The following is a 19,454-nucleotide window of genomic DNA, read 5'->3' on the forward strand; positions in this document are numbered from 1 at the left end:
TCTAGACCCCCAGGAAAGGCAGGGGGAGAGAAGCGGGCAGCGACGGCCTCTCTCCCCCTGCCTTTCCTGGGGTTGTATCGGGGTATACACGCGCACACATGCACCCTCATTTTACCATGGATATTTGGGTAAAAAACTTTTTTTATCCAAATATCCTTGGTAAAATGAGGGTGCGTGTTATAGGCCGGTGCGTGGTATACCCCGATAAATACGGTATATTGGATAAGGCTCATCATATAATGAAAACCAGGGTACGAGAAAGAAGAAAATCCGGATGGAGGCATCAATACGAAAGAGCAAGCTGAAAAATAACAAATATGATAGGCATAAGGAGGAGGTAAGAGGAACAAATATGACTACACATATAAAGCATACAACCATAATATTAAAATACATTTAAAAATGATAATTAAAAACCCGAAGGATAGACGGGATAAGCGTATCAGGACTGAAAATATGCTAATCTATAGGAACGGAAAGAAGCTAATATGTTCATTCAAGCCCATCGGGACCATGGTTTTTAATTTATGTATCCACGTAATTTCTCTTTGGCCCAAAAGTCGTTTCCAATCACCACCCCTGGGGCTAATTAGAATCCGATCTATCCCACTTACCCGGAATCCAGTGGGATCACATCCATGTTTTTCTTTGTCCTCTTCATTTGCTGCGGCCAGGATTCCCAGTACATGTTCTCTCACCCTTCTTCTCAGTTCACGGGTAGTAAGTCCAATATATATTAATCCACATGTACCGTGATAGATAATACCAATTGTATTGCATGTAATTGTGTGGGTGATCTTATATTCCTTGCCCTGGGAATCAAAGAAAACATTGGTGCTCTCAATATTAGTGCAGGCTACGCATCTTCCACATGTTTTGCAACCCCACTTGGGTCCTTTGCCACCGAATGCTCTTTCCGGTCTTGTGCCCCTATGGTGACTTCTTACTAGAATATCTTTTAAGTTAGTGGCCCTTCTATATGTCACTGAGGGGTACTTCTGAACATATAGTTTTAATATTGGATCTAAGGGAAGTATGCTCCAATATTTCTTCAAAATTTCATGGATTGCATCCGTTTGAGCGTGAAATTTGGTGATAAATCTCACCCGATTGTCTTTCTTTAGTGTCCGCTTGTGCTGTAACAATGTTTCTCTTTTAGAATGTTTAGCCCGCCAATATGCACTCCTGATCCATTTCTCACTATAGCCACGATCACGAAACCTTGTTTTCAATTCATCCGCCTGTTTTTCAAAATCCTGTTCCGTAGAGCAAATCCTCCTAATCCTCAAAAATTGACCTATGGGTATGCTCTGCACCAGTTTCCTAGGATGTGAAGATTCATATTTTAAAAGTGAGTTAACAGCAGTTGTTTTCCTATGGATCATCCCCTCATCATCCACATGAAATCTATGTTAACCTAATATTGAGGTTATTATCATTGAGGTCCGACATGAATCTCTAGAGTTCTGCTGCTGAGCCCTGCCATATAAATAAAATGTCATCTATATAGCGGGCCCAGCACTGCACTCTATCAATCATGGGGTGGGGATCTGTCAAGAAGATCTTTCTCTCCCAATAACCTAGAAACAGGTTGGAATAGGCCGGTGCGCATGCCGCGCCCATGGCCGTGCCTTGTTTTTGGACATAAAATGTCTCCTTGAACATAAAAAAGTTAATGCGTAAGCACAAACCTAAGGATTTGGATGATAAACTCACCAAATTCGGGAGTATTGTCTGTCATGGATAGGAAGAATCTTGTTGCTTCTAGGCCATCCTCATGTTGAATGGAGGTATACAGCGCCTCCACGGCGCAAGTCACTATAAGTGCTTCTTGATCCAGTTGTATGCCCCCAAATCTTCTGAGGGCATCAGTGGTGTCCTGTAAAAAAGATGGTAAAGTCTCCACACTCTGCCATAAGATATGATAAATCATTTGGCATATAGGTTCGCACATGTTGTTGCAGCCTGCAACTATTGGGCGTCCCGGTGGTTGTTGTAAATTCTCATGTACCTTTTGGTAACATATAGAATGTTGAAATGGTGGGACTAGGTACCACTAAACATTCCATTTGTTGTGACGTGATTAGACCCCGTGCATTAGCATCAATCCGAATTTTGTGTAACTCATTCTGAAATTTCTGAAGGGGGTTAAATGGAAGACGTTGGTAACATGCCGTGTCTCTTAGTTGGCGTAATGCCTCTTTCTCATATAATTTCACCGGCCAAATTACCACATTACCACCTTTGTCAGACGGCTTAATAATCACATCTCTCATTTCTTTAATGGCTGCTCTCTGTGCATTTGTGCAGTCATCATAACACAATTGCACAAATAGTTCCACATTCGGGTACATGGTCAGGGGTGGGAACTTACTTGATTTAACACGAAGATCTGCCGGGAACCAATCAGTGGATGGTGTATCAAGGTGATGTTGTTCCTCCATCAAGCTTTCCAAATTTATCAATGCTTCCATTTCCTCACGTGTCGTGCAAAAAACGTGAGGTAGTAGTATGATGAAAAATCTTTTTAAAAAAATAAGTCTCCTAGCGAATAAGTGTAAGTGTCCTTACTTAGCCCGCCTCCATCTATTGTATTTTACTACCGGATGCGCACCATCTTTCAGATATAGCTCTCGCGAGAGTTCTTTCACTAGCCGGTCATGTGATCTATTTTGATCACGGGATCGGACCGTGTGTAAGACTTCCGGTATGACGGCCGGAACAGGATATACTACGCGTTACTGGCGGCAAAGCGGAATAAGGTAGGATTGTGTGTATTGGAGGATAGATAGAGTGAAGTATACATGGACTATTATTATTGGCTGCATATATGTATAAATAGTGTCCTCTATACCCGTTGGTAGCCACGCCGCCCCTGAGGAAGCTCAACGGAGCGAAACATGTGTAGGGGTTTTGCATGTGTATTTGGTAAGGCTCATCATATATTTGTGTATTACTTATGGTGTATCTAGCTCCTTTTCTGCCTATGTACTCCCATCATTAGGATTGTTACTGGTCACTATTACAGAATATAGGGTGTGATACCTTCCTTGTTCATCATTTTTTACTGCCTTACCTTTTTGAATGTATTCCGTGATTTATTTCCTGCGAGTGCCATTTTAATATATTTTATATTGTGTGTAACTTAATAAAGTTGGTTTATATTTTCATTATCATTTTGAGTGTTTCCCTATTTCTTTGGAGTATATGTGCTAGTTGGGACACTGTTTTCTACTACCCTGATGGATGGTTCTAGTCCTCAGGAGGATTTATTTGGAGTCTATATTTGTAAATTACTTCTATTTAAAAAAAAATATATTAATCCTTCCAGTATTTATTAGTGGCTGTATACTACAGAGGAAATGCTTTTCTTTTTGGATTTCTCTTCTGTCACGAGCACAGCGCTCTCTGCTGACCTCCATTTTAGGAACTGTCCAGAGCAGGAGAAAATCCCCATAGCAAATATATGCTGCTCTGGACAGTTCTTAAAATGGACAGAGGTGTCGGCAGAGAGCACCGTGGTCGTGACAGAAGAGAAATCCAAAAAGAAAAGCATTTCCTCTGTACTATACAGCCACTAATAAGTACTGGAAGGATTAAGATTTTTTTTTTATAGAAGTAATTTACAAATCTGTTTAACTTTCTGGCACCAGTTGATTTAAAAAAAAATAAATAAAGTTTTCCACCGGAGTACCCCTTTCATCAGTACTGTACTGATCACGGCATCTGCAGCAGATCAGTAAATTGTTCCCTATGGGGACAAAAATAAGTAAAAACATTTTAACTAACTTTACTTTTTATTATAAATTTTTTTATGTGAATAAGCCCCTCCTCTTTTACCATTTTAAAAAAAAAGTGTTAAAAAAATTAAAAAATTATGCACATATTTGGTATATAATGTTAATGATTTCATATGGTGAATGGTGTAAACTTAAAGAAAAAATTCAAAAATTTATAAAAATAATTTGTGACATCACATCCCAGAAAAATGAAGAAAAAAAAAGTGATCAAAAAGTAATATATACGCAAAAATGGTATAGATAAAAAGCAAAAAAAAATGAGCCCCGTATATGGAAAAATTAGAAAGTTATAGGGGTCAGAATAGGGCGATTTTAAACCTGATGATTTTGTTAAAAAAAAAGTGTTTATTTTATTTTTTTAAAGCACTATAATAATAGAAAAGTATGTAACCACGAGTATCATTTTATTCGCATTAACAGATGAAATGCCCAAATGAGCAAAATTGCGTTTTTTTTGGTTGTGCTATTTTATGATAAAATGAAAGGTGTCGTTACGAAGTACAATTGGTTGTGCAAAAAAACAAACCTCGTGGGGGTCTGTAGGGGGAAGAATAAAACGATGGCTCTTAGAAAGCGAGGAGGAAAAAATGAAAAGGAGTATTCCAGGAATCAAAAAACAGGGATTTTGTCTTTTAAAGCCAGCGCCCTGATTGTCTCCACTTTGGGTGTGTTATTACAACTTGGCTCCATTCACTTCAATGGAACTGAGCTGCAGAACCGCACCCAACCTGGAGACAGACAGGGAAAGGTCTTTAAAAGTAAAAAAAAAGGCCTGTGATTTGATTCCTGGAATACCCCTTTAGGGTACGTTCAGGCAAGCGGATTTCGCTGCTGATCCGCTGCTGAAGGACCTCTATATGCTGCCTTTACATGTGCCTGTTCGGAGCAGCAATACGCCGCTACGAGTAGACACGCTGCGATGTGCGAGTCGCCGCGCGCATGCGCAGTATACTCGCACATCGCGGCAGCTCTCAGCCTAGCTCATTGAGCAGGGGGGAGCAGCCGCAATGTGTGCGAATACACGGTGCATGCACGGCGACTCGCACATTGCTTCAGTGTGTCTGCTCGTAGCGGCGTATAGCAGCTCCGAGCAGGCACATGTAAAGGCAGCATACAGAGGTCCTTCAGCGGCGGATCTGCAGAGTAAAATCCGCTGTAAATCCGCTCGTCTGAACGTACCCTTAAAGCCAAAATGGGCTGTGTCCTTAAAGGGGTACTCCGCTGCTCAGTGTTTGGAACAAACTGTTCTGAACGCTGGAGGCGGCGCCGGGAGCTCGTGATGTCATAGCACCGCCCCCTCAATGCAAGTCTATGGGAGGGGGCGTGACTGCTGTAAAATTACCGGATTACCCGTTTGCACCCAACCTGTTTCTGTGTCCGTTAGACTTGAAAAAAAAAAAAAACAATCGGACCCTTAACGGGTCGGATGCAAATGGCAATGTGAACCTAGCCTATATACTGCGCCAATCCCGAAACTCTGTAGGTGTTGTCCTTACCTTCTCTGTGGGGACAAAACCCACCTGGTCTGGACTTATCGTTTTAGTCATAAAGCTAAAAGCTTGTCCAAAAACTTAAAGGGGCTATGATGTGACGAGCTGCTGACGCCGGCTCCAGCGTTCGGAACAGTTTGTTCCAAACGCTGAGTAGCGGAGTACCCCTTTAACTCCTACTTTTCTGGTCGTGGGGGTTTCGTTGCTGGTACCCCCACGATCTCCACGCAGTAGCTGGGTTCCGACAAGTGTTCTTGACGTCACTCCACGCCCCCTCCATGCATGTCTATGGGAGGGGGGCGTGACACTCCCTCCCATAGACATGCATGGAGGGGGCGTGGTGTGGCGTAACAACCACTGCCGCCGGAACCCAGTGTTCCTTTACAATGCCGGGTGCTGTGCGGAGATTGCCAGGGTCCCAGCAGCCGGACCCCCGGGATCAGACATCTTATCCCCTATCCTTTAGATAGTAGATAAGATGTTGAGTGGCGGAGTACTCCTTTTAAGGTCTATGGTCAATAATGAGTCTGTAATTCATTGCAGTATGATGGGTCCTTAACCACTTTTGATATAAACGAAATATTCACCATCAATTATGGGGGAGACAATGTGGGGTCCAATAGGGCTTGGACCTGTGGAAGTAGGAGACCTTTTGAATGGCATATAATACGGTGAAATATCTGTAGCCGCTGATCGCGAACAAGAATATTCGGAGTTGGGTCATTACACCTTCCGGCCATTAGGGGGAGATGTTTGTTAGCAAAACATCAGTGACAATCCTGGTAGGTCCCAGAATCTGTACCGGTTGTAGGACACAACTACCGCGAAGCAATGTCTGTCACTTCTGTGGGGCCACGGCTGGAGCGGCTTGTTCTACACCGACCATCTGAGGGGAGAACGGATCACAAATGTCTTCTGTGTCTCTAATATCAGAGAGAGAGACGATAACTGTGCCAGGGTGACAAATAATAATATCAGAGAGAATACCCAACAGTGCCAGAGAGAGTGCCAATAACCGTGCCAGGCATTGTCAATATATACTGCAAGCTCAACAACAGTGTCAAAGAATGCCCATATACACAGTGAGCTCAATAAGAGTGTCCAACAGCAGTGCCAGAGAGAGTGCCCATATATACACTGAGCCCAAAACAGTGCCAGAGAGCGCCCATATATACAGTGAGCCCAACAACAGTGCCAGAGAGAACTCATATATACAGTGAGCACAACAACAGTTCCAGAGAGAGTGCCCATATATACAGTGAGCACAACAACACTGCCAAAGAGTGCCCATATATACACTGAGCCCAAAACAGTGCCAGAGAGCGCCCATATATACAGTGAGCCCAACAACAGTGCCAGAGAGAGCTCATATATACAGTGAGCACAACAACAGTTCCAGAGAGAGTGCCCATATATACAGTGAGCACAACAACACTGCCAGAGAGTGCCCATATATACAGTGAGCCCAACAACAGTACCAGTGAGTGCCCATATATACAGTGAGCCCAACAACAGTGCCAGAGAGAGTACTCATATATACAGTGAGCACAACAACAGTTCCAGAGAGAGTGCCCATATATACAGTGAGCACAACAACACTGCCAGAGAGTGCCCATATATACAGTGAGCCCAACAACAGTACCAGTGAGTGCCCATATATACAGTGAGCCCAACAACAGTGCCACTGAGTGCCCATATATACAGTGAACCCAACAACACTGCCAGAGAGTGCCCATATATACAGTGAGCAAAACAACAGTACCAGTGAGTGACCATATATACACTGAGCCCAAATCAGTGCCAGAGAGAGTACCCATATATACAGTGAGCACAACAACAGTGCCAGAGAGTACCCATATATACAGTGAGCCCAACAACAGTGCCAGAGAGTGCCCATATATACAGTGAGCCCAACAACAGTGCCAGAGAGTGCCCATATATACAGTGAGCCCAACAACAGTGCCAGAGAGTGCTTATATACAGTGAGCCCAACAACAGTGCCAGAGAGTGCCCATATATACAGTGAGCCCAACAATAGTGCCAAAGAGTGCCCATATATACAGTGAGCCCAACAATAGTGCCAGAGAGAGTGCCCATATATACAGTGAGCCCAACAACACTGCCAGAGAGTGTGCCCATATATACAGTGAGCCCAACAACAGTGCCAGAGAGAGACTATATATATATATATATATATATATATATACAGTGAGCCCAACAATAGTGCCAGAGTACCCATATATACAGTGAGCCCAACAACACTGCCAGAGAGTACCCATATATACAGTGAGCCCAACAACACTGCCAGAGAGTACTCATATATACAGTGAGCCCAACAACAGTGCCAGAGAGTGCCCATATATACAGTGAGCCCAACAAAACTGCCAGAGAGTGCCCATATATACAGTGAGCCCAACAACAGTGCCAGAGTGCCCATATATACAGTGAACCCAATAACACTGCCAGAGTGCCCATATATACAGTGAGCCCAACAACACTGCCAGAGAGTGCCCATATATACTGTGAGCCCAACAACACTGCCAGAGAGTGCCCATATATACAGTGAGCCCAACAACAGTGTCAGAGAATACCCATATATACAGTGAGCCCAACAACAGTGCAAGAGAGTGCCCATATATACAGTGAGCCCAACAACAGTGCCAGAGAGTGCCCATATATACAGTGAACCCACCAACACTGCCAGAGTGCCCATATATACAGTGAGCCCAACAACACTGCAAGAGAGTGCCCATATATACAGTGAGCCCAACAACAGTGCCAGAGAGTGCCCATATATACAGTGAGCCCAACAACAGTGCCAGAGAGTGCCCATATATACAGTGAACCCACCAACACTGCCAGAGAGTGCCCATATATACAGTGAGCCCAACAACACTGCAAGAGAGTGCCCATATATACAGTGAGCCCAACAACACTGCCAGAGAGAGCGCCCATATATACAGTGAGCCCAACAACACTGCCAGAGAGTGCCCATATATACAGTGAGCACAACAACACTGCCAGAGAGTGCCCATATATACAGTGAGCCCAACAACAGTGCCAGAGAGAGTACCCATATATACAGTGAGCCCAACAACAGTGCCAGAGAGTGCCCATATATACAGTGAGCCCAACAACACTGCCAGAGAGTGCCCATATATACAGTGAGCCCAACAACAGTGCCAGAGAGTGCCCATATATACAGTGAGCCCAACAACAGTGCCAGAGAGAGTACCCATATATACAGTGAGCCCAACAACGGTGCCAGAGAGTGCCCATATATACAGTGAGCCCAACAATACTGCCAGAGAGTGCCCATATATACAGTGAGCCCAACAACACTGCCAGGGAGTGCCTATATATACAGTGAGCCCAACAACAGTGTCAGAGAATACCCATATATACAGTGAGCCCAACAACAGTGCCAGAGAGTGCCCATATATACAGTGAGCCCAACAATACTGCCAGAGAGTGCCCATATATACAGTGAGCCCAACAACAGTGCCAGAGAGTGCCCATATATACAGTGAGCCCAACAACACTGCCAGAGTGCCCATATATACAGTGAGCCCAACAACACTGCCAGAGAGAGTACCCATATATACAGTGAGCCCAACAACTGTGCAAGAGAGTGCCCATATATACAGTGAATCCACCAACACTGCCAGAGTGCCCATATATACAGTGAGCCCAACAACACTGCAAGAGAGTGCCCATATATACAGTGAGCCCAACAACAGTGCCAGAGAGTGCCCATATATACAGTGAGCCCAACAACAGTGCCAGAGAGTGCCCATATATACAGTGAACCCACCAACACTGCCAGAGAGTGCCCATATATACAGTGAGCCCAACAACACTGCAAGAGAGTGCCCATATATACAGTGAGCCCAACAACACTGCCAGAGAGAGCGCCCATATATACAGTGAGCCCAACAACACTGCCAGAAAGTGCCCATATATACAGTGAGCACAACAACACTGCCAGAGAGTGCCCATATATACAGTGAGCCCAACAACAGTGCCAGAGAGAGTACCCATATATACAGTGAGCCCAACAACAGTGCCAGAGAGTGCCCATATATACAGTGAGCCCAACAACACTGCCAGAGAGTGCCCATATATACAGTGAGCCCATCAACAGTGCCAGAGAGTGCCCATATATACAGTGAGCCCAACAACAGTGCCAGAGAGAGTACCCATATATACAGTGAGCCCAACAACAGTGCCAGAGAGTGCCCATATATACAGTGAGCCCAACAATACTGCCAGAGAGTGCCCATATATACAGTGAGCCCAACAACACTGCCAGGGAGTGCCTATATATACAGTGAGCCCAACAACAGTGTCAGAGAATACCCATATATACAGTGAGCCCAACAACAGTGCCAGAGAGTGCCCATATATACAGTGAGCCCAACAACACTGCCAGAGAGAGCACCCATATATACAGTGAGCCCAACAACACTGCCAGAGAGTGCCCATATATACAGTGAGCCCAACAACACTGCCAGAGAGTGCCCATATATACAGTGAGCCCAACAACACTGCCAGAGAGTGCCCATATATACAGTGAGCCCAACAACACTGCCAGAGAGAGTACCCATATATACAGTGAGCCCAACAACAGTGCAAGAGAGTGCCCATATATACAGTGAGCCCAACAACACTGCCAGAGAGAGTGCCCATATATACAGTGAGCCCAACAACAGTGCCAGAGAGAGTGCCCATATATACAGTGAGCCCAACAACAGTGCCAGAGAGTGCCTATATATACAGTGAGCCCAACAACAGTGCCAGAGAGTGCCTATATATACAGTGAGCCCAACAACAGTGTCAGGGAATACCCATATATACAGTGAGCCCAACAACAGTGCCAGAGAGTGCCCATATATACACTGAGCCCAAAACAGTGCCAGAGAGTGCCCATATATACAGTGAGCCCAACAACAGTGCCAGAGAGCGCCCATATATACAGTGAGCCCAACAACAGTGCCAGAGAGCGCCCATATATACAGTGAGCCCAACAACAGTGCCAGAGAGTGCCCATATATACAGTGAGCTCAACAACAGTGCCAGAGAGTGCCCATATATACAGTGAGCCGTGCAAGAGTGCCTATATATACAGTGAGCCCAACAACACTGCCAGAGAGTGCCCATATATACAGTGAGCTCAACAATACTGCCAGAGTGTGCCCATATATACAGTGAGCCGTGCAAGAGTGCCTATATATACAGTGAGCCCAACAACTGTGCAAGAGAGTGCCCATATATACAGTGAGCCCAACAACACTGCCAGAGAGAGTGCCCATATATACAGTGAGCCCAACAACAGTGCCAGCGAGTGCCTATATATACAGTGAGCCCAACAACAGTGCCAGAGAGTGCCTATATATACAGTGAGCCCAACAACAGTGTCAGAGAGTGCCTATATATACAGTGAGCCCAACAACAGTGTCAGAGAATACCCATATATACAGTGAGCCCAACAACAGTGCCAGAGAGTGCCCATATATACACTGAGCCCAACAACACTGCCAGGGAGTGCCTATATATACAGTGAGCCCAACAACAGTGTCAGAGAATGCCCATATATACAGTGAGCCCAACAACAGTGCCAGAGAGTGCCCATATATACAGTGAGCCCAACAATACTGCCAGAGAGTGCCCATATATACAGTGAGCCCAACAACACTGCCAGAGAGTGCCCATATATACAGTGAGCCCAACAACACTGCCAGAGAGTGCCCATATATACAGTGAGCCCAACAACAGTGTCAGAGAATACCCATATATACAGTGAGCCCAACAACAGTGCAAGAGAGTGCCCATATATACAGTGAGCCCAACAACAGTGCCAGAGAGTGCCCATATATACAGTGAATCCACCAACACTGCCAGAGTGCCCATATATACAGTGAGCCCAACAACACTGCAAGAGAGTGCCCATATATACAGTGAGCCCAACAACAGTGCCAGAGAGTGCCCATATATACAGTGAGCCCAACAACAGTGCCAGAGAGTGCCCATATATACAGTGAACCCACCAACACTGCCAGAGAGTGCCCATATATACAGTGAGCCCAACAACACTGCAAGAGAGTGCCCATATATACAGTGAGCCCAACAACACTGCCAGAGAGAGCACCCATATATACAGTGAGCCCAACAACACTGCCAGAAAGTGCCCATATATACAGTGAGCACAACAACACTGCCAGAGAGTGCCCATATATACAGTGAGCCCAACAACAGTGCCAGAGAGAGTACCCATATATACAGTGAGCCCAACAACAGTGCCAGAGAGTGCCCATATATACAGTGAGCCCAACAACACTGCCAGAGAGTGCCCATATATACAGTGAGCCCATCAACAGTGCCAGAGAGTGCCCATATATACAGTGAACCCACCAACACTGCCAGAGAGTGCCCATATATACAGTGAGCCCAACAACACTGCAAGAGAGTGCCCATATATACAGTGAGCCCAACAACACTGCCAGAGAGAGTGCCCATATATACAGTGAGCCCAACAACAGTGCCAGAGAGAGTACCCATATATACAGTGAGCCCAACAACAGTGCCAGAGAGTGCCCATATATACAGTGAGCCCAACAATACTGCCAGAGAGTGCCCATATATACAGTGAGCCCAACAACACTGCCAGGGAGTGCCTATATATACAGTGAGCCCAACAACAGTGTCAGAGAATACCCATATATACAGTGAGCCCAACAACAGTGCCAGAGAGTGCCCATATATACAGTGAGCCCAACAATACTGCCAGAGAGTGCCCATATATACAGTGAGCCCAACAACACTGCCAGAGAGTGCCCATATATACAGTGAGCCCAACAACACTGCCAGAGAGTGCCCATATATACAGTGAGCCCAACAACACTGCCAGAGAGAGTACCCATATATACAGTGAGCCCAACAACAGTGCAAGAGAGTGCCCATATATACAGTGAGCCCAACAACACTGCCAGAGAGAGTGCCCATATATACAGTGAGCCCAACAACAGTGCCAGAGAGAGTGCCCATATATACAGTGAGCCCAACAACAGTGCCAGAGAGTGCCTATATATACAGTGAGCCCAACAACAGTGTCAGAGAGTGCCTATATATACAGTGAGCCCAACAACAGTGTCAGAGAATACCCATATATACAGTGAGCCCAACAACAGTGCCAGAGAGTGCCCATATATACACTGAGCCCAACAACACTGCCAGGGAGTGTCTATATATACAGTGAGCCCAACAACAGTGTCAGAGAATACCCATATATACAGTGAGCCCAACAACAGTGCCAGAGAGTGCCCATATATACAGTGAGCCCAACAATACTGCCAGAGAGTGCCCATATATACAGTGAGCCCAACAACAGTGCCAGAGAGTGCCCATATATACAGTGAGCCCAACAACACTGCCAGAGAGTGCCCATATATACAGTGAGCCCAACAACACTGCCAGAGAGAGTACCCATATATACAGTGAGCCCAACAACAGTGCAAGAGAGTGCCCATATATACAGTGAGCCCAACAACACTGCCAGAGAGAGTGCCCATATATACAGTGAGCCCAACAACAATGCCAGAGAGAGTGCCCATATATACAGTGAGCCCAACAACAGTGCCAGAGAGTGCCTATATATACAGTGAGCCCAACAACAGTGCCAGAGAGTGCCTATATATACAGTGAGCCCAACAACAGTGTCAGAGAATACCCATATATACAGTGAGCCCAACAACAGTGCCAGAGAGTGCCCATATATACACTGAGCCCAAAACAGTGCCAGAGAGTGCCCATATATACAGTGAGCCCAACAACAGTGCCAGAGAGCGCCCATATATACAGTGAGCCCAACAACAGTGCCAGAGAGCGCCCATATATACAGTGAGCCCAACAACAGTGCCAGAGAGTGCCCATATATACAGTGAGCTCAACAACACTGCCAGAGAGTGCCCATATATACAGTGAGCCGTGCAAGAGTGCCTATATATACAGTGAGCCCAACAACACTGCCAGAGAGTGCCCATATATACAGTGAGCTCAACAACACTGCCAGAGAGTGCCCATATATACAGTGAGCCGTGCAAGAGTGCCTATATATACAGTGAGCCCAACAACACTGCCAGAGAGTGCCCATATATACAGTGAGCCCAACAACACTGCTAGAGAGTACCGATATACACAGGAAGCTGAGAAACAGTGCCAGTATACACAGTAAGCCAAATAACAGTGCCAGAGAAAGTGCCTATGTACACAGTGAGCTCGACAACACTGCCAAAGTGTACCCATATACACAGTACCAGATAATACTCATATACAGTGAGCCCAATAATAGTGCCATAGAGAGTGCCCATATACTCAGTGAGTTCAACAACAGTGCAGGCAGCGTGCCCATATATACATTGCACTCAACAACAGTGCCAGAGTGCCCAACAGTGGTACAGTACCAAAGAGAGTGTCTATATACACAGTGAGCCTAATAACAGTGCCAGAAATAGTGCCCATATACACGGAGAGCTCAACAACAGTGCCAGAGAGAGTGCTCATATACACAGTGAGCGCAACAACAGTGCCAGAGAGAGCGCCCATATACACGGAGAGCTCAACAACAGGGCCAGAGAGAGTGCTCATATACACAGTGAGCGCAACAACAGTGCCAGAGAGAGTGCACATATACACGGAGAGCTCAACAACAGTGCCAGAGAGAGCGCTCATATACACAGTGAGCGCAACAACAGTGCCAGAGAGAGTGCTCATATACACAGTGAGCGCAACAACAGTGTCAGAGAGAGTGCTCATATACACATTGAGCTCAACAACAGTTCCAGAGAGAGTGCCCATATACACGGAGAGCTCAACAACAGTGCCAGAGAGAGTGCTCATATACACAGTGAGCTCAACAACAGTGCCAGAGAGAGTGCTCATATACACAGTGAGCTCAACAACAGTGCCAGAGAGAGCCCATATACACAGTGAGCTCAACAACAGTGCCAGCGAGAGTGCTCATATACATGGAGAGCTCAACAGTGCCAGATAGAGTGCCCATATACACGGAGAGCTCAACAACAGTGCCAGAGAGAGCGCCCATATACACAGTGAGCTCAACAATAGTGATGAGCGGCATAGGCCATATTCGAATTCGCGATATTTCGTCATATATTTGCAAAATTTGCATATTCGTAATATTCGCGTTTTATTTTCGCATATGCGAAAATTATCATATACAAAAATTAGCATAAGCGAAAATTACCATATGTATGCCAGTCTCACACAGTAGTATTAGAGCCTTCTTTACACCACACAAGCTGGAAGCAGAGAGGGATGATCACTGTGATGTGTACTGTGAAAAAAAAACAAAAAAAAGCGAATATTCGCAAGCAACACTACTCAACAACAGTGCCAGAGAGAGCGCCCATATACACTGTGAACTCAACAACAGTGCCAGAGAGAGCGCCCATATACACAATGAGCTCAACAACAGTGCCAGAGAGAGCGCCCATATACACTGTGAACTCAACAACAGTGCCAGAGAGAGCGCCCATATACACAGTGAGCTCAACAACAGTGCCAGAGAGAGTGCTCATATATACAGTGAGCTCAACAACAGTGCCAGAGAGAGCGCCCATATACACAGTGAGCTCAACAACAGTGCCAGAGAGTGTCTATATACACAGTGAGCTCAACAACAGTGCAAGAGAGAGCGCCCATATACACAGTGAGCTCAACAACAGTGCCAGAGAGAGTGCTCATATATACAGTGAGCTCAACAACAGTGCCAGAGAGAGCGCCCATATACACAGTGAACTCAACAACAGTGCCAGAGAGAGCTCATATACACAGTGAGCTCAACAATAGTGCCAGAGAGAGTGCTCATATATACAGTGAGCTCAACAACAGTGCCAGAGAGAGCGCCCATATACACAGTGAGCTCAACAACAGTGCCAGAGAGAGCTCATATACACAGTGAGCTCAACAACAGTGGCAGAGAGAGCGCCCATATACACAGTGAGCTTAACAACAGTGCCAGAGAGAGTGCTCATATATACAGTGAGCTCAACAACAGTGCCAGAGAGAGCGCCCATATACACAGTGAGCTCAACAACAGTGCCAGAGAGAGTGCTCATATACACAGTGAGCTCAACAACAGTGCAAGAGAGAGCGCCCATATACACAGTGAACTCAACAACACTGCCAGAGAGAGCGCCCATATACACAGTGAGCTCAACAACAGTGCCAGAGAGTGTCTATATACACAGTGAGCTCAACAACAGTGCAAGAGAGAGCGCTCATATACACAGTGAGCTCAACAACAGTGCCAGAGAGTGTCTATATACACAGTGAGCTCAACAACAGTGCAAGAGAGAGCGCCCATATACACAGTGAACTCAACAACACTGCCAGAGAGAGCGCCCATATACACAGTGAGCTCAACAACAGTGCCAGAGAGAGCGCCCACATACACAGTGAGCTCAACAACAGTGCCAGAGAGTGTCTATATACACAGTGAGCTCAACAACAGTGCAAGAGAGAGCGCCCATATACACAGTGAACTCAACAACACTGCCAGAGAGAGCGCCCATATACACAGTGAGCTCAACAACAGTGCCAGAGAGAGCGCCCATATACACAGTGAGCTCAACAACAGTGCCAGAGAGTGTCTATATACACAGTGAGCTCAACAACAGTGCAAGAGAGAGCGCCCATATACACAGTGAACTCAACAACACTGCCAGAGAGAGTGCCCATATACACAGTGAGCTCAACAACAGTGCCAGAGAGAGCGCCCATATACACAGTGAGCTCAACAATAGTGCCAGAGAGAGCGCCCATATATACAGTGAGCTCAACAACAGTGCCAGAGAGAGCGCCCATATACACAGTGAGCTCAACAACACTGCCAGAGAGTGCTCATATACACAGTGAGCTCAACAACAGTGCCAGAGAGAGCGCCCATATACACAGTGAGCTCAACAACAGTGCCAGAGAGAGCGCCCATATACTCAGTGTGCTAAATAATAGTGCCAGAGAGTGCCCATATACACTGAACTTAACAGTACCCAAGAGAGTGCCCATATACACAGTGAGCCTAATAACAGTACCCATATACACAGTGATCCTAATAACAGTGCCCATATACACAATGATCCTAATAATAGTACCCATATACACAGTGTTCCTAATAATAGTGCCCATATACACAGTGATCCTAATAATAGTGCCCATATACACAGTGATCCTAATAACAGTACCCATATACACAGTGATCCTAATAACAGTGCCCATATACACAGCGATCCTAATAATAGTACCTATATACACAGTGATCCTAATAATAGCGCCCATATACACAGTGATCCTAATAACAGTACCCATATACACAGTGATCCTAATAACAGTACCCATATACACATTGATCCTAATAACAGTACCCATATACACAGTGATCCTAATAATAGTACCTATATACACAGTGATCCTAATAATAGTGCCCATATACACAGTGATCCTAATAATAGTACCCATATACCCAGTGATCCTAATAATAGTGCCCATATACACAGTGATCCTAATAATAGTGCCCATATACACAGTGATCCTAATAATAGGGCCCATATACACAGTGATCCTAATAACAGTGCCCATATACACAGTGATCCTAATAATAGTACCCATATACACAGTGATCCTAATAATAGTGCCCATATACACAGCGATCCTAATAACAGTACCCATATACACAGTGATCCTAATAATAGTACCCATATACCCAGTGATCCTAATAATAGTGCCCATATACACAGTGATCCTAATAATAGTGCCCATATACACAGTGATCCTAATAATAGGGCCCATATACACAGTGATCCTAATAACAGTGCCCATATACACAGTGATCCTAATAATAGTACCCATATACACAGTGATCCTAATAATAGTGCACATATACACAGCGATCCTAATAACAGTACCCATATACACAGTGATCCTAATAATAGTACCCATATACACAGTGATCCTAATAACAGTGCCCATATACACAGCGATCCTAATAACAGTGTCCATATACACAGCGATCCTAATAACAGTACCCATATACACAGTGATCCTAATAACAGTGCCCATATACACAGCGATCCTAATAACAGTGCCCATATACACAGCGATCCTAATAACAGTACCCATATACACAGCAATCCTAATAACAGTGCGCATATACACAGCGATCCTAATAACAGTGCCCATATACCCAGCGATCCTAATAACAGTGCCCATTTACACAGTGATCCTAATAACAGTGCCCATATACACAGCAATCCTAATAATAGTGCCCATATACACAGTGATCCTAATAACAGTGCCCATATACAAAGTGATCCTAATAACAGTGCCCATATACACAGCAATCCTAATAACAGTACCCATATACACAGTGATCCTAATAACAGTACCCATATACACAGCAATCCTAATAACAGTGCCCATATACACAGCGATCCTAATAACAGTGCCCATATACACAGTGATCCTAATAACAGTGCCCATATACACAGTGATCCTAATAACAGTGCCCATATACACAGCGATCCTAATAACAGTGCCCATATACACAGCGATCCTAATAACAGTGCCCATATACACAGTGATCCTAATAACAGTGCCCATATACACAGCGATCCTAATAACAGTGCCCATATACACAGTGATCCTAATAACAGTGCCCATATACACAGTGATCCTAATAACAGTGCCCATATACACAGTGATCCTAATAACAGTGCCCATATACACAGTGATCCTAATAACAGTGCCCATATACACAGCGATCCTAATAACAGTGCCCATATACACAGCGATCCTAATAACAGTGCCCATATACACAGTGATCCTAATAACAGTGCCCATATACACAGCGATCCTAATAACAGTGCCCATATACACAGTGATCCTAATAACAGTGCCCATATACACAGTGATCCTAATAACAGTGCCCATATACACAGCGATCCTAATAACAGTGCCCATATACACAGCGATCCTAATAACAGTGCCCATATACACAGCGATCCTAATAACAGTGCCCATATACACAGCGATCCTAATAACAGTGCCCATATACACAGCGATCCTAATAACAGTGCCCATATACACAGTGATCCTAATAACAGTGCCCATATACACAGTGATCCTAATAACAGTGCCCATATACACAGCGATCCTAATAACAGTGCCCATATACACAGCGATCCTAATAACAGTGCCCATATACACAGTGATCCTAATAACAGTGCCCATATACACAGTGATCCTAATAACAGTGCCCATATACACAGTGATCCTAATAACAGTGCCCATATACACAGCGATCCTAATAACAGTGCCCATATACACAGCGATCCTAATAACAGTGCCCATATACACAGCGATCCTAATAACAGTGCCCATATACACAGCGATCCTAATAACAGTGCCCATATACACAGTGATCCTAATAACAGTGCCCATATACACAGTGATCCTAATAACAGTGCCCATATACACAGCGATCCTAATAACAGTGCCCATATACACAGCGATCCTAATAACAGTGCCCATATACACAGTGATCCTAATAACAGTGCCCATATACACAGCGATCCTAATAACAGTGCCCATATACACAGTGATCCTAATAACAGTGCCCATATACACAGTGATCCTAATAACAGTGCCCATATACACAGTGATCCTAATAACAGTGCCCATATACACAGCGATCCTAATAACAGTGCCCATATACACAGATATCCTAATAACAGTGCCCATATACACAACGATCCTAATAACAGTGCCCATATACACAGTGATCCTAATAACAGTGCCCATATACACAGATATCCTAATAACAGTGCCCATATACACAGTGATCCTAATAACAGTACCCATATACACAGTGATCCTAATAACAGTGCCCATATACACAGTGATCCTAATAACAGTGCCCATATACACAGTGATCCTAATAACAGTGCCCATATACACAGTGATCCTAATAACAGTGCCCATATACACAGCGATCCTAATAACAGTGCCCATATACCCTGTGATCCTAATAACAGTGCCCATATACACAGCAATCCTAATAACAGTACCCATATACACAGCGATCCTAATA

At 44.8% G+C, this 19,454-nt stretch overlaps 1 protein-coding gene across 5 annotated transcripts in view; it reads right to left on the minus strand.

Annotated features, from left to right (window-relative positions):
• LOC130358228 (uncharacterized) overlaps positions 1-19,454 on the minus strand; it is a 146,692-nt gene that overhangs the window by 32,494 nt on the left and 94,744 nt on the right. For 2 of the 5 annotated variants that reach the window (XM_056561153.1, XM_056561155.1), the window contains one exon: positions 615-1,879. In XM_056561153.1, the coding sequence (XP_056417128.1) occupies positions 615-1,385 (771 nt within the window). In that variant the 5' untranslated portion in view covers positions 1,386-1,879. Of the gene's footprint in view, positions 1-614; positions 2,234-19,454 lie in introns of those variants that run through there. The other 3 variants (XM_056561156.1, XM_056561157.1, XM_056561154.1) reach the window with 3 other exon arrangements.

Source organism: Hyla sarda, chromosome 2, assembly GCF_029499605.1.
Source record: "Hyla sarda isolate aHylSar1 chromosome 2, aHylSar1.hap1, whole genome shotgun sequence".
Taxonomy (NCBI): domain Eukaryota; kingdom Metazoa; phylum Chordata; class Amphibia; order Anura; family Hylidae; genus Hyla; species Hyla sarda.